The following is a 15,971-nucleotide window of genomic DNA, read 5'->3' on the forward strand; positions in this document are numbered from 1 at the left end:
CCATATAAATACTGTGGCTGCAAAAGCAGGTCAGAGGCTGGGTATTCTGCAGCAAGTGACTCACCTCCTGACTCCCCAAAGCCTTTCCACCATCTACAAGGCACAAGTCAGGAGTGTGATGGAATACTCTCCACTTGCCTGGATGAGTGCAGCTCCAACAACACTCAAGAAGCTCGACACCATCCAAGACAAAGCAGCCCGCTTGATTGCCACCCCTTCCACCACCCTAAACATTCACTCCCTTCACCACCGGCGCAGTGTGTACCATTCAGAAGGCTTCTTCGACAGCACCTCCCAAACCCGCGACCTCTACCACCTAGAAGGACAAGAGCAGCAGGCACATGGGAACAACACCACCTGCATGTTCCCCTCCAAGTCACACACCATCTGGACTTGGAAATATATCGCCGTTCCTTCATCGTCGCTGGGTCAAAATCCTGGAACTCCCTTCCTAACAGCACTGTGGGAGAACCTTCACCATACGGACTGCAGCGGTTCAAGAAGGCGACTCACCACCACCTTCTCAAGGGCAATTAGTGATGGGCAATAAATGCCGGTCTCGCCAGCGATGCCCACATCCCATGAACAAATTTTTTTTTTAAAGTGTCATGAACAGGTGCAGAAAATAATCAATAAGGCTTATGGAATGCTGGCCTTTATATCTAGAGGACTGGAGTACAAGGGAGCAGAAGTTCTGCTGCAGCTATACAAAACCCTGGTTGGACCGCATCTGGAGTACTGTGAGCAGTTCTGGGCACCGCACCTTCGGAAGGACATATTGACCTTGGAGGGAGTGCAGTGTAGGTTTACTAGAATGATACCCGGACTTCAAGGATTAAGTTACGAGGAGAGATTACACAAATTGGGGTTGTATTCTCTAGAGTTTTGAAGTTTAAGGGGTGATCTGATCGAAGTTTATAAGATATTAAGGGGAACGGATAGGGTGGATAGAGAGAAACTATTTCTGCTGGTTGGGATTCTAGGAGTAGGGGGCACAGTCTAAAAATTAGAGCTGGACCTTTCAGGAATGAGATTAGAAAACATTTCTACACACAAAGGGTGGTAGAAGTTTGGAACTCTCTTCCGCAAACGGCAATTGATACTAGCTCAATTGCTAAATTTAAATCTGAGATGGATAGCTTTTTGGCAACCAAAGGTAGGTATATGGAGTTAGATCACAGATCAGCCATGATCTTATCAAATGGCGGAGCAGGCACGAGGGGCTGAATGGCCTACTCCTGTTCCTATGTTCCTATTACATACTAATGAAAAGTCTTGTATGTGTTAATTTCCATAATTCAGGCTGCAGCATACCTGTATTTTCAATTTCTTTCTCATTTATTTAACATCCACATGTAAATAGAGATTACCATTATGCCTGGGGGGATAACACTGCTGATAGAGTCCTTTTTAAGTAAATTTGTGGTTGAGTCGTCAGATGAACTTACCCCAGCTCAATGAAGAGCGAAAGCTTATTGTGTGCCAAGCCTTCACTTTTATCTTATCAACAGCGGGCCTGATTGCCTTCCACACGTCGTACTTACCAGTTTCTAGTCGCCAGTTAAGTCCCTTCTTCCGGTCTCTGGAGGTGTGGAGAAGTCTTGTTGAATTCTTCTTGATTTTCACTTGTCATTTCAGTAAAAGTAGCATGCAAACTTTTGGGGTGCCCCACTATTTTGCATTATTGCCTACCTCAGTCAGACCTGCCTCAGTTGAGCTCAGCTGCATGGTTGCAGGTCAATGCCAACAGCTCACATCAAAGTTGGCATCATCTCATGGCTCCTTCCCAGGCACCCATATCTTTGTTGCTTTTCCTCATCACTTGACTTTTCCTTGTGTGAAATCTGTTCCTGACATAAGAATCAAGGAGTCAGAGATGCTGAAGCCTGAATTTCACCATATTGATAGGAATCTGAAGGATAACGGTTGCAATGTTGTGATGTCTGTTATTGCCAGTCTCTAGTTTAAGTAGTAAGTACCTGGACGTGAAGCAGAACGCCAAGGGCCGCTTCGTCAAGATTGCTGAGGTGGGCGCGGGCGGCAACAAGAGCCGGCTGACCCTCTCCTTGGCGGTGGCGGCCGAGTTCCGCGACTACCTCGGGGATTTCATCGAGCACGACGCGCAGCTGGGCCCCTCGGACTCGGACGCCGGCCTGAACTCCGACGAGCCCCGCCGTGCGCTGAAGAGCGAGTTCCTGGTACGGGAGAACCGCAAGTACCACATGGACCTGAAGGAGAACCAGCGAGGTCGCTTCCTGCGCATCCGCCAGACCTTAAATCAAGGCCCCGGCGTGGGGGGGACGCAAGGCCAGACCATCGCCCTGCCGGCCCAAGGGCTCATCGAGTTCAGGGACGCGCTGGCGAAGCTGATCGACGACTACGGCGTGGACGACGAGCCGTGCGGCCAGTCTGAGTTGCCCGAGGGCACGTCCATCACCGTGGACAGCAAGCGCTTCTTCTTCGACGTGGGCTCCAACAAGTACGGCGTGTTCATGCGAGTGAGTGAGGTGAAGCCCTCTTACAGGATCTCCATCACCATCCCCTATAAAGCCTGGTCCAAGTTCGGCAGCACCTTCAGCAAGTACGCCGAGGAGATGAAGGAGATCCAGGACAAACATCGGGACAAAAAGGAAAAAGCAGGAACTAAGTGTCACAAAACATATTTGAAAGTTCTTTATCTGAATGCACGTAGCATTCGTAACAAAATGGACGAGTTAACGGCACAAATAACTACGTATGGGTATGATCTTGTGGCCATGACAGAAACATGGCTGCAGGGTGACAACGACTGGGAATTAAATATGCCAGGGTATTTAACAATCAGGAAGGACAGGCAGGAAGGGGAGGTGGGGTGGCTATGTTAATAAAGGAAGGAATCACTAATACAGAGAAATTATATTGGGACAAAGGATCAGGATAATGAAACAGTTTGGGTAGAGATAAGGAATAATAAGGGGATAAAAACACTAGTGGGCCTAGAATATAGGCCTCCTAATAGTTGCAACTCTGCTGGAAGAAGTATTAATCAGGAAATAGTCGGGGCATGTAATAAGGGAACAGCTATAATTATGGGGGATTTTAACTATCATATTAACTGGACAAATCAAATTGGGCAGGGCAGCCTTGAGGAAGAGTTTATTGAGTGTATTAGGGATGGATTTCTTGAGCAGTATGTAACTGATCCTACAAGGGGGCAAGCAACCTTGGACCTGGTCCTGTGTAATGAGCCAGGATTAATTAATAATGTCCTAGTTAAGGATCCCCTTGGAATGAGTGACCATAACATGGTTACATTCTATATCCAATTAGAGGGTGAGAAGGTTGGTTCTCAAACAAGCGTACTGAGCTTGAAAAAAGGAGACCATGATGGTATGAGGACGGAATTGATGAAAGTGGACTGGGAAAATAGATTAAAGGGTAAGACGGTACATGATCAGTGGTGTTCATTCAAGGAGTTATTTTACAACTTTCAAAAAAAAATATTCCACTGAGGAAAAAAGGGTGTAAAAGAAATGACAGCCATCCGTGGCTAAGTAAAGAAATTAAGGATAGTATCCGACTAAAAACAAGGACATATATGGTAGCCAAACTTAGTTGGAGGATAGAAGATTGGGAAGTCTTCAAAAGACAGCAAAAAGTAACTAAAGGATTGATTAAGAAAGGGAAGATAGATTATGAAAATAAATTAGCAAAAAATATAAAATCAGATAGCAAGAGATTCTATAGTTATATAAAAAGAAAAAGGGTGGCTAAGGCAAACGTAGGTCCCTTAGAGGATGAGACTGGGAAATTAATGGTGGGAAACATGGAGATGGCAAAAATGCTGAACAAATATTTTGTTTCAGTCTTTACGGAAGAGGACACTAAGAATATCCCAACACTGGACAAACAGGGGGCTCTAGGTGGGGAGGAGCTAAATACGATTAAAATCACTAAGGAATTGGTACTCAGTAAATTAATGGGACTCAAGGCGGGTAAATCCCCTGGACCTGATGGCTTACATCCTAGGGTCTTGAGGGAAGTGGCAGTGGGGATTGTGGATGCTTTGGTAATAATTTTCCAAAATTCTCTGGACTCGGCAAAGGTCCCGGCAGATTGGAAAACTGCTAATGTAACACCCTTATTTAAAAAGGGTAGTAGGCAGAAGGCTGGAAATTTTCGACCAGTTAGCCTAACATCTGCGGTGGGTAAAATTTTGGAGTCTATTAATAAGGAGACAGTAGCGGGACATTTGGATCAACATAATTTAATAGGACAAAGTCAGCATGGCTTTACGAAGGGGAAGTCATGTCTGACAAATTTGCTTGAGTTCTTTGAGGACATAACATACAGGGTGGATAAAGGGGAACCAGTGGACGTAGTGTATTTAGACTTCAAGAAGGCATTCGACAAGGTGCCACATAAAAGATTATTGCTCAAGATAAAGAATCACTGGATTGGGGGTAATATTCTGGCATGGGTGGAGGATTGGTTATCTCACAGGAAGTTGAGAGTTGGGATAAACGGTTCATTCTCGGATTGGCAACCAGTGGCCAGTGGAGTTCCGCAGGGGTCGGTGCTGGGTCCCCAACTCTTTACAATCTATATTAACGATTTGGAGGAGGGGACCGAGTGTAAGATATCAAAGTTTGCAGATGATACAAAGATGGGAGGGAGAGTAGAGAGTGAGGAGGACATAAAAAAACCTACAAGGGGATATAGACAGGCTGGGTGAGTGGGCGGAGATTTGGCAGATGCAATACAATATTGGAAAATGTGAGGTTATGCACTTTAGCAGGAAAAATCAGAGAGCAAGTAATTATCTTGATGGCAAGAGACTGGAATGTACAAAGGGATCTGGGGGTCCTCGTGCAAGAAAATCAAAAAGTTAGTATGCAGGTGCAGCAGGTGATCAAGAAGGCCAATGGAATGTTGGCTTTTATTGCTAGGGAGCAAGAATATAAAAACAGGGCGGTATTGCTGCAGTTATATAAGGTATTGGTGAGACCACACCTGGAATACTGCATACAGTTTTGGTGTCTATACTTCAGAAAAGACATACTTGCTCTCGAGGCAGTACAAAGAAGGTTCACTCGGTTAATCCCGGGGATGAGGGGGCGGACATATGAGGAGAGGTTGAGTAGATTGGGACTCTACTCATTGGAGTTCAGAAGAATGAGAGGCGATCTTATTGAAACATATAAGATTGTGAAGGGGCTTGATCGGGTGGATGCGGTGAGGATGTTCCCAAGGATGGGTGAAACTAGAACTAGGGGGCATAATCTTAGAATAAGGGGCTGCTCCTTCAAAACTGAGATGAGGGGAAACTTCTTCACTCAGAGGGTGGTAGGTCTGTGGAATTTGCTGCCCCAGGAAGCTGTGGAAGCCACATCATTAAATAAATTTAAAACAGAAATAGACAGTTTCCTAGAAGTAAAGGGAATTAGGGGTTACGGGGAGCGGGCAGGAAATTGGACATGGATTTAGATTTGAGGTTAGGATCAGATCAGCCATGATCTTATTAAATGGCAGAGCAGGCTCGAAGGGCCGATTGGCTTAATCCTGCTCCTATTTCTTATGTTCTTATGTTATAAGGGTAAAAGATATCTGGGCAAATTAAATGTTTATTATTAATTACTGGGAGTGCTTTAGAGGTCAATCTGGCTGGTACAAGAGTGAACCTTTCTGTGGTAGGAACAAGGAAACTAGCTGACAACAGAATTAGAAGCCTCTGAAATGCCTTTGGGTGCTTTTCAATGTTAAAAGTACTATATAAATGCAAGTTGTTGTTGAAGGGAATTGCATTTTAACTATGGATAAGCAGATGGCCAACAGGAAGGGAAAATAAAAAACCCTTGTTACAAAATTAAGGCATGTAGTTGCATGGATGGAGGGATGGCTAGGAATCCAAGCAAAAAGTCTGGGTAAATGAATGATTTTCAGATTGGCACAGTGTGGGTTGCAGTGTGCCCCATGTCTGTGTTGGGATCATAACTTGTTTTCTCATTTATTTAAATTATATCAAAGTTTACTGGCATCAAATTAGAGGGCATGGGAAACTGTGGGAAGAATGCAAGAGATTGTGAGAGGGCATAGGCAGTTTAGCAGAATGGCCAGTTAGGTGGCAGTTCGATGTAGAAAAATGTAAAGTACATTTTGGGGAAAAAGAACACTGAAATGAGATATACCCTAAATGGTAAGACTCTTAACACAATGGAGGGACAAAGAGATCTTGGTACAGATACACTGATCTTTAAATTGGGAGCACAGGTAGAAAAGCCATGAAGGTAAATGGGATTCTATTTTTTTTCATACAGCAACAATAACTTACATTTATATAGCGCCTTTAAAGTAGTAAAATGTCCCACGGCGGTTCACAGCGTTATCAAACAAAATCTGACACCCTGCCACAAGGAGCTATTAGGACAGGTGACCAAAAGCTTGGTCAAAGAGGTGGGTTTTAAGGAGCGTCTTAAAGGAGAAGAGGTGGAGAAGCAGAGAGGTTTCGGGAGGGAATTCCAGAGTTTAGGGCCAAGGCAGCTGAAGGCACAGCCGCCACTGGTGGAGTGATTAAAATCGGGGATACACAAGAAGCAAGAATTGGAGGAGTGCAGAGATCTCCGCAGATTGTAGGGGTGGATGAGGTTACAGAGATGGGAATGGGTGAGGCCATGGAGGGATTTGAAAACAAGGATGAGAATTTTAAAATCAAGGCACTGCAGGACTGGGAGCCAATGTAGGTCAGGGAGCATGGGGAAGGATGAATGGGACTTGGTGCGAGTTAGGATACAGGCAGAGTTTTGGATGAGCTCAAGTTTACAGACGGTGCAAGGTGGGAGGTCGGCCGGCCAGAAGAGCATTGGAATAGTCGAGTTTAGAGGTAACAAAGGCATGGATGAGGGTTTCAGCAGCAGATGAGCTGAGGCAGGGGCAGAGACGGGCAATGTTACAGAAGTGGAAGTAAGCAGTTGGGTGATGGAGAGGATATGGGGTTGGAAAGTGCAGGGTCAAATAGGATGCTAAAGTTGCGAATGGTCTGGTTCAGCCTCAGACAGTGGCCGTTAAGGAAGTGGTGTTAAATTTAACAAAGGGACATAGACTCAAAAATCACTAAAAGAATGAAGGGTGAAAGGGTTATTAAAATATGGAATCCTTTACCACAAGTGACTTTGAGGCAGAGACTATAATGACATTTGAATATGTAGGCAAATAGGGTTAGAGTGACTGCTGCAGTTGAAGATCTAGCACCAGAACAGACATGATGAGAAAATGATCCATTTCTGTGCTGTATGTGCTATGATTCCATCCCAGATCAAACAGAATCAAGTATGAGCAGGAAAGTTCATAGGACCTTTGCCTTAAAGATGCATTGGTCGAACCACATTCTATGTTGGCTGTATGTTTGGGAGAGGGGAGCAGCAGCCTTTCAGAATCCTCACTTCATCCAGGCGAATGAGCCTAAATTTTGTGTTAATCCCTTGGGGGCTAATGCTGTTCAACATCAATACCAGCAGAGTGATTGAAGTGTTCTGCTACCTGAATGATGCTCAGACAGTTGCACGACCCCATTGATATCGCCTCCTGAACTGCCCAAAGCAAATATCTCAGCTTCTGAGCTGGCACCAATTCAGGTTAGTTCCAATACCAAAACGCAGTCAAATATGGCCTGCGTTATAGCAACAGCCAATTGTGCCAGCATTTCTCCAGAATGTGCAAAAGCAAGGCATCGTTTGAAAAACACCTTTCCTAAAGACTTGTTCTAAAGTATGGACAACTTTATCCAAAAAGTACTGCAATCTATTGACGCTGAGTTGTTGTATAGGGTGGCAGTCAAATACCAGCGCAGGAACTAGTTGACATTAAGGTGGCATTACTGTTTTCTAACAACATCTCCTGAGTGGCTGTTTTGTTGAACAGAACTGATTTTCTTTCCACCCTTATTCACAGATGAGGATGAGGAAATGTGAAAAACTGTCTTGTGAAGTAGATCCCAGGGGTTGAACTGTTGGTCAAGTGTGCAGTGCTAACTCAATAGAGTTGTGATAATGGGGGACTTCAATTATCCTAATATAGACTGGGGAGTGTAAAGGGTAAGGAGGGGGAGGAATTCCTGAAATATGTACAGGAGAACTTTCTTGATCAATTTCAAGCCCAACGAGAAAAGAAGCAGCACTGGATCTATTTCTGGGGAATGAAGTGGGGCAATTGAAGCATGTTTCAGTTGGAGAGCATCTGGAAAATAGTGATCACAATATCATTAGGTTTAGAGTAGTTATGGAAAGGGACAAGGCACAATCAAAGGTGAAGCTACTCAACTGGAAGTGGGCTAATATCAGTGAGTTGAAAAGGGATCTGGTCCACGTGGAGTGGAAACAAAGATTGGCAGGTATAACAGTAAATGAACAGTGGGAGGAATTCAGATAGAGACTAAACACATTTCCATGAGGGGGAAAGGAAGGGCATCCAAAGTTAGAGCTCCCTGGATGACTAAAGAGATATAGATTAAAATGAAATAGAAAAAGGAGGCTTATGATAAATGTCAGGTTCATAATACAGTAGAGAATCAAGCAGAGTATAGAAAGTGCAGAGGAGAACTGAAAAAGGAAATAAGAGGGGCAAAGGGAGTGTATAGATTAGCGGGTAACATAAAAGGGAACACTGCGGTATTTTATAAACATATAAAGAGTGAATGGATAGTCAAAAGAAGGGAGGGGCCGATTAGAGACAAAAAAGGAAATCTTGTGGAGGCAGAGGACATGGGTACTAAATGAATACTTTGCAACTGTCTTCACTAAAGAAGAGGATGCTGCCAATGTCACAGTAAAGGAGGAGGGTGTAGAGAAATTGGACAGGATCAAAATAGATAGAGGGGATACTTAAAATATTGGCGGTAACGACAGGCCAGTCAGCCTAACTTCAGTGGTGGGGGAACTTCTGGAGACCATAATCCAGGACAAATTAATTTTCACTTGGAAAATTATGGGTCAATAAATGACAGCCAACATGGATTTGTTAAAGGCAAATCGTGTGTGACAAACTTAATTGAGTTCTTCGATAAAATAACGAAGGGTTGATGAGGGTAGTGCAGTGGATAATGTATATGGAGTTTGATAAATAATAGACTTGATAGCAAAATTGAAGCCCATGGGATAAAGGGGCATTGGCAACGTGGACACAAAATTGGCTAGAAGACAGAAAGCGGAGAGTATTGGTGAACGGTTATTTTTCAGACTGTAGGGAAGTATACCATGGTGTCCCCCAGGGGTCGGTATTGGGATCACTGCTGTTTTTCATATATATTAATGACCTGGACTTGGGTATAAGAAGTATAATTTTAAAGTTTGCTGATGATACAAAGCTTGGAAATGTAGTAAACCATGAGGGGGATAGTAACGGACTTCAGGAGGACATAGACAGACTGGTGAAATGGCCAGACACAAGGCAGATGAAATTTAATGCAGAGAAGTGTAAAATGATGCATTTTGGGAGGAAGAATGAGGAGAGGCAATATAAATTAAATGATACAATTTTCAAGGGGATGAAGGAACAGAGAGACCTCAAGGTTCACATACACATACTTTGAAGATGGCAGGACATGCTGTTAAAAAAAGCATATGGGATCCTTGGTTTTATAAATAGCGGTACAGAGTACCAAAGCAAGGAAGCTATGTTAATAATAATAATAGAGGTGCTCAAAATTATGAGGGGTTTTGATAGAGTAAATAAGGAAAAACTGATTCCACTGCACAGATTTAAGGTAATTGGCAAAAGCAGAAGGAAGATGAGGAAAAAAATTATGCAGTGAGTTGTTATGATCTGGAATGCACCGACCGCCTGAAAAGGTGGTAGAAGCAGATTCAATAGCGACTTTCAAAATGGAATTGGATATATATTTGAAAAAATTTGCAGAGTTATGGGAAAAGAGCAGGGGAGTGGGACTAATTGTGGATAGCTCTTTCAAAGAGCTGGCGCAGGCACGATGGGATGAATGGCCTCCTTCTGTGCTGTATGATTCTATGATTTCTCTTCATGAGTATAATGTCTGGATTGGACTGCTGCTACGGTAATCTGGAGGGGAGGACAGGCAAGGGTGCCATATTGAATCTGTGAAATACACCTGCACCCTTTCCAAACAAGACCTTTTTTTTTATTCGTTCACGGGATGTGGGTGTCGCTGGCGAGGCCAGCATTTATTGCCCATCCCTAATTGCGCTCGAGAAGGTGGTGGTGAGCCGCCTTCTTGAACCGCTGCAGTCCGTGTGGTGACGGTTCTCCCACAGTGCTGTTAGGAAGGGAGTTCCAGGATTTTGACCCAGCGACAATGAAGGAACGGCGATATATTTCCAAGTCGGGATGGTGTGTGACTTGGAGGGGAACGTGCAGGTGGTGTTGTTCCCATGTGCCTGCTGCTCTTGTCCTTCTAGGTGGTAGAGGTCGCGGGTTTGGGAGCTGCTGTCAAAGAAGCCTTGGCGAGTTGCTGCAGTGCATCCTGTGGATAGTGCACACTGCAGCCACAGTGCGCCGGTGGTGAAGGGAGTGAATGTTTAGGGTGGTGGATGGGGTGCCAATCAAGCGGGCTGCTTTATCTTGGATGGTGTTGAGCTTCTTGAGTGTTGTTGGAGCTGCACTCATCCAGGCAAGTGGAGAGTATTCCATCACACTCCTGACTTGTGCCTTGTAGATGGTGGAAAGGCTTTGGGGAGTCAGGAGGTGAGTCACTCGCCGCAGAATACCCAGCCTCTGACCTGCTCTAGTAGCCACAGTATTTATATGGCTGGTCCAGTTAAGTTTCTGGTCAATGGTGACCCCCAGGATGTTGATGGTGGGGGATTCGGCGATGGTAATGCCGTTGAATGTCAAGGGGAGGTGGTTCGACTCTCTCTTGTTGGAGATGGTCATTGCCTGGCACTTATCTGGCGCGAATGTTACTTGCCACTTATGAGCCCAAGCCTGGATGTTGTCCAGGTCTTGCTGTATGCGGGCTCGGACTGCTTCATTATTTGAAGGGTTGCGAATGGAACTGAACACTGTGCAGTCATCAGCGAACATCCCCATTTCTGACCTTATGATGGAGGGAAGGTCATTGATGAAGCAGCTGAAGATGGTTGGGCCTAGGACACTGCCCTGAGGAACTCCTGCAGCAATGTCCTGGGGCTGAGATGATTGGCCTCCAACAACCACTACCATCTTCCTTTGTGCTAGGTATGACTCCAGCCACTGAAGAATTTTCCCCCTGAAGCAAAGATAGCCCAGTTCAGTTGTTGTTGCATCCCATCCCAATAAGTTCTGTCTTCTCCCAAACATCTAAAGCGATCCTGATTATGCAGCCACTCATCAACTCAGCAGTTATCTTCCAGGTGCAGACACAATACAGCAAGTCCTCTGTACAGGAGAAAGTGTCAGTTCATCCTGAAAAGGAGTCAAAACAGTTTGATACATAGGATAGGAAGCATGTTTTTCCATTGCATCATATTTCCTCTGTTTATACTTAGCATCACGTGTGTATATAAGCAAATTTCTTGTAGTTGCTTGATTCATGAAACACAAAATCAGAACTGAATAGGCAGGGAATGTATCAGTCATCAAGTAATTGGAAAAGAAAACCACCAATCATGAGTTCAGTGAACTGAAGAGAGGAGACAGAATTAAGGGGAGTTATATACAAAAGGACAGAGTTTCAGAGAGGAACCCAATTTTAATCAGCAGTTTTAAAATGTCTATGTTCTGCCTCTCTCAGCCTGCCTAATGTTGAAGTAGGTTTCCAACTGGCCATATAGTCTGCAAGCAGTTGGCTCGCTGCCATTTTTAAATTTGCAGTTTTAGATTAAATTACCGATAAACAGAGCATGTGCTGACTGTATGAGCACTGTTACAGTAGCCACCTCAGGATGTCCCAAATCACTTGACAGCCAGTGAAGTACAATTGAAGTGTCGTCACTGTTCTGATGTAGGGAAATGCGACAGATATTTGCACACAGCAAGGACCCACAAACAGCAACGAGGTAAATGAACAGATAATCTGTTTAAGTAATATTGGTTGACGGGTAAATATTGGTCAGGGTGCTGGGAGAATTCCCTGCTGCACTTCAAATAGTACCATTGGATCTTTTACGTCCATCTGAGAGAACAGAAGGGGCCTCGGTTTAACGTCTTATCCAAAAGATAGTATTGCACTGAAGTGTAAAATATGTGCTCAAGTCCTGGAGTGGTGCTTGAACCTACAACCTTCTGACTCACAGGTGAGAGTGCTACCACTGAGCCAAGGCTAATGCCCAAAAGAAGGGGAAAATTGTAATTACTGGAGTCGTCCTCATTGTTTAAATGAAGCTGAACCTCCATTTACTTGGCCTCCTTCCAGCCTATCTGTTCACTTTGTGACCTGTCATGGTTTGCAGCTGTTTTACTATCGTTCCAGTTATTAGTGTTTTGGGATATTACATGAGTCTTGTTGCGGCCTTCTCCAAGCAATGAGCTAAAAGCCTGCTTCAGAACAAGCATGTTCCAATTGGGAAGTGGAGGAACATGATCCTACCATTCAGAATGTGAATTTTCTTGGAGACAGTATCACAGTGAAAGGGTGGCAGCCAGACCCTTTTTGTATGTGGAGAAAGATTTGGTCACACAAACTGGCTACCAGTTGTAAATTATCTCCATTCACTCATAATATAAATTTCTAGTACAGTGCCAGCTATTTTTTATCCTGATCACCTGCTGATGACTCAAATAATGCCAACCAAACTTTTGTTTTCTTTAAGTAAATAGAAGTCACCATTCAAAATGCTGTTTTGTTTACTTGATGCAAGAGAACAATCCAATTCATTAGCCTATCCAAAATAAATGATATTTAGTAGTTTTCAGCTTTGGCTGATTAAAATACTGCTGTAAAATAATCTTAATGAGATTTTATTTAAATGCAGCCTGTTACATTTTCAAATCTATAATTTACCATGTCAAACATTTTTTGTTTGTTTTCTTTGCAGGATTGGCAAGAGCCAAGTCAGTTCCTACAAAGACGTACTCAAATGAAGTTGTAACTTTGTGGTACAGGCCTCCAGATGTACTCTTGGGCTCTTCAGAGTATTCAACACAGATCGACATGTGGTAAGCCTAATTGACTTCTGTTCAGTCTTTTTTTAATGAGGATGTCTATGTTACAATTTAGGGGTGTCTCCCATAATAAAGCCCTCCCTCCCCCTACGAACCTTATACTCTCAATATCTGGGATTAATGTAGGATTACTAAAGTTGAAGCACAATTCTTTGATGCTGAAAATTGTTCATTGGAAAAGGCACAAGCCCTCTAATTTTCTCGTTCTTCAGATAACGAAAGCAATGCCACTGTCAGACCAAGCAAATTAGGTTTAAAAGTTAAAAAAAAACGGTAGCAAAAGATCAACACAGTAAGTTTCACATGGTTACAGAATGTAACTTTCAACTCCTCAGTTCACACTTCACTAAGTCTCCCGATAATGCTGAACTTAGGTCAGTGCTTGTAATAAAACTTGTACGTGAAACTGTGTCTGCCCCCATAGAGCCTTTACCTGTTGACTTCCTCATCATCGATGGAATAAAAAGGACTGACTATGTTGCAGAAGGCTGCCAGGTGTATTCTGTGGTGGGCATGAGGCTATCAGTTAAGTTCAGGATAGACATTCAACAATCAAAAGATGCAATGGCACTTAACTGGCTTTTATATAAAACAAAGCTGTTTATGATAGCCCAACCATTAGGAAAAACGATATGCATCTGTAGCACCCAGCCCCAAGTAATTAAATAAAAGTAAAATAGTTGAAATGATTACTTGCAGTTACCTGCCTTAAAAAAAAGGCAGACCGACCTGCCATGGTATTTCCAGCCACACATTAGGAATTTGGATTTTCTCCCAACTCGGAGAAATAAAAACTGCAGTAAGCAAATTAAAAGTGAGTACTAAAATTCCATAAATGGATATTAAAAGTAACCTTATGATCTGAAATATGACTGATCTCACCACCATCACAATATTTAATTCTGTTTTATTTAATTATTTTTAAACCATATTCTCTGCCAAGTGGTTGACAGTATATATTGCTTTATTTTTCAAAGGTCTAGTTTGCGATATTGTGATTGACTAAGAAAAATGTTTGATTGCATGAGTAGCACCATTGCTTTTCCTTAATCTAGTGACGTTCTAGGTGAAATGGCATTATTGTGATTGCTTTTTGTTGCATCATGCAATTTTCCACAAAAGTTTAATTCAGAAATAAAATATTTTGTTCTCCATGAAGTTCTGTGGAAAGTCATATTGCAAAGCACAAGGTAAGCACAATGGTGTCATCCTACTTGGAATGCAGGGCAGGGTTGGCCAGCCAGCTTTCCTATCGCTGGATCGCAGCTCTCTACGCCTGTCCATGGATTCTATCGTGATGTGGCTCTTTCTCAGTGGATCAACCAGGAGCTAGCAGGCGGGAGAAACATTGCTGCTGTCGGAGGGGAGGCCGATATTGTTCCCTAGAGTGGAGGAACTTCTTGGGGTTTCTTGAGTAGGGAATTGCTGCCAATACTGGAAAGAGAGAATGGGAGGAAGGAAGTGAAGGGAACAGGCGTAGAAAAGGGAGAGATGCAGGAAAAGAGTGAGGTATAGACAATCTGCCACTCCATCACTCATTCTTCCAAGGACCTCTAAACTGTAGTACTTGTGACAAAAGATAATATTCATTACAGTTTTAAGTATAGAAATTGTATTGAGCACTGTGTACAGTGCTTACATATGTACCTTCAGAGAATGCCTCCTGTGAATTTGCCAGAAAAACTGGGTGATCAACACTCTTTTAAACAGACAACGCACTATAGTTAAATTACTAATTGTCTTGTATCATATCTTGCATGTGATTTTTGTTTGTGAATCATTTGCAAGTAAATTTGGACAGTACCTGAGAATAAATAGTGATTTCATGGTGTGAATATTTTACATTTCCTGAATTGACAGGAGACGTAATTCTATAGCTTCTCCAGTAAGAAGTTTAATCTGATCGGAGTTAACTGTTACACCTAGGATACTCAGAGTGCAGCAGAGAGTAAGGGGCCCAAATCTCACTTCATAAGGGAAGTGTTTCCCTTATGGAAATGGTGGTGAAACCGGTCTCATGGGAAAAAGGTGTTGGAGGAAGCCCAAACTGTGAAACTCCTAACCTTTCTCCTGCAGTCTTTAAAGTCCAAGCTTGGCATCACCTAACCACTTACATCCTGACTTACCTAATCCTTTTACAGTTTTCAGTCTTGATCCTTCATCTTCATAGAATCATAGAAATTTATAGCACAGAAGGAGGCGATTCGGCCTATTGTGTCTGTGCCGGCTGAAAAAGTTACTATTGAATCTGCTTCCACCACCCTTTCAGGCAATGCATTCCAGATCATAATGACTCGCTGAGCTTTTTTAAAAAATGTCTCCTCATCTCCCCCCTGACTTTCTTGCCAATTATCTTAAATCTGCATCCTCTGGTTACTGACTCTGCCAGTGGAAACGGTTTCTCCCTATATACTCTATCATAACCTCTCGTAATTTTGAACACCTCTATTAAACCCCCCTTTAACCTTCTTTGCTCTAAGGAGAACAACCTCAGCTTCTGCAGTCTTTCCACATAACTGAACTCCCCCATCCTTGGTACCCTTCTGGTAAATTTCCTCTCCAAGGCCTTGACATCCTTTCTAATGTGTGGTGCCCAGAATTGGACACATTACTCTAGCTGAGGCCTAACCAGTGATTTATGAAGGTTTATCATAAATTCCTTGTTTTTAATACTCTATGCTTCTATTTCAGCTTTATCAACTTGTCCTGCCACCTTCAAAGATTTGTGTATGTGAACCTCCCCCCAGGTCTCTGTTCCTGCACTCCCTTTAAAATTTTACTTTTATTTGATACTGGCTCTCTTCCTTTTCCCTTGTATAATATTATATTTTTTTCATGGCTTTATGTCTGCAAGTGACTGCTACATGACTGGCTGCATGTACTAA

The 15,971-nt window shown here is 43.1% G+C and overlaps 1 protein-coding gene across 3 annotated transcripts in view; it reads left to right on the plus strand.

Moving 5' to 3' along the window:
• The window catches only part of cdk17 (cyclin dependent kinase 17), a 219,715-nt gene that overhangs the window by 189,349 nt on the left and 14,395 nt on the right, over positions 1-15,971 (plus strand). For all 3 annotated transcript variants that reach the window (XM_068004608.1, XM_068004610.1, XM_068004609.1), the window contains one exon: positions 12,960-13,080. In XM_068004608.1, coding sequence (XP_067860709.1) covers positions 12,960-13,080 — 121 coding nt within the window. The remainder of the gene's footprint in view (positions 1-12,959; positions 13,081-15,971) is intronic.

Source organism: Heptranchias perlo, chromosome 24 (assembly GCF_035084215.1).
Source record: "Heptranchias perlo isolate sHepPer1 chromosome 24, sHepPer1.hap1, whole genome shotgun sequence".
In the NCBI taxonomy this organism is placed as follows: domain Eukaryota; kingdom Metazoa; phylum Chordata; class Chondrichthyes; order Hexanchiformes; family Hexanchidae; genus Heptranchias; species Heptranchias perlo.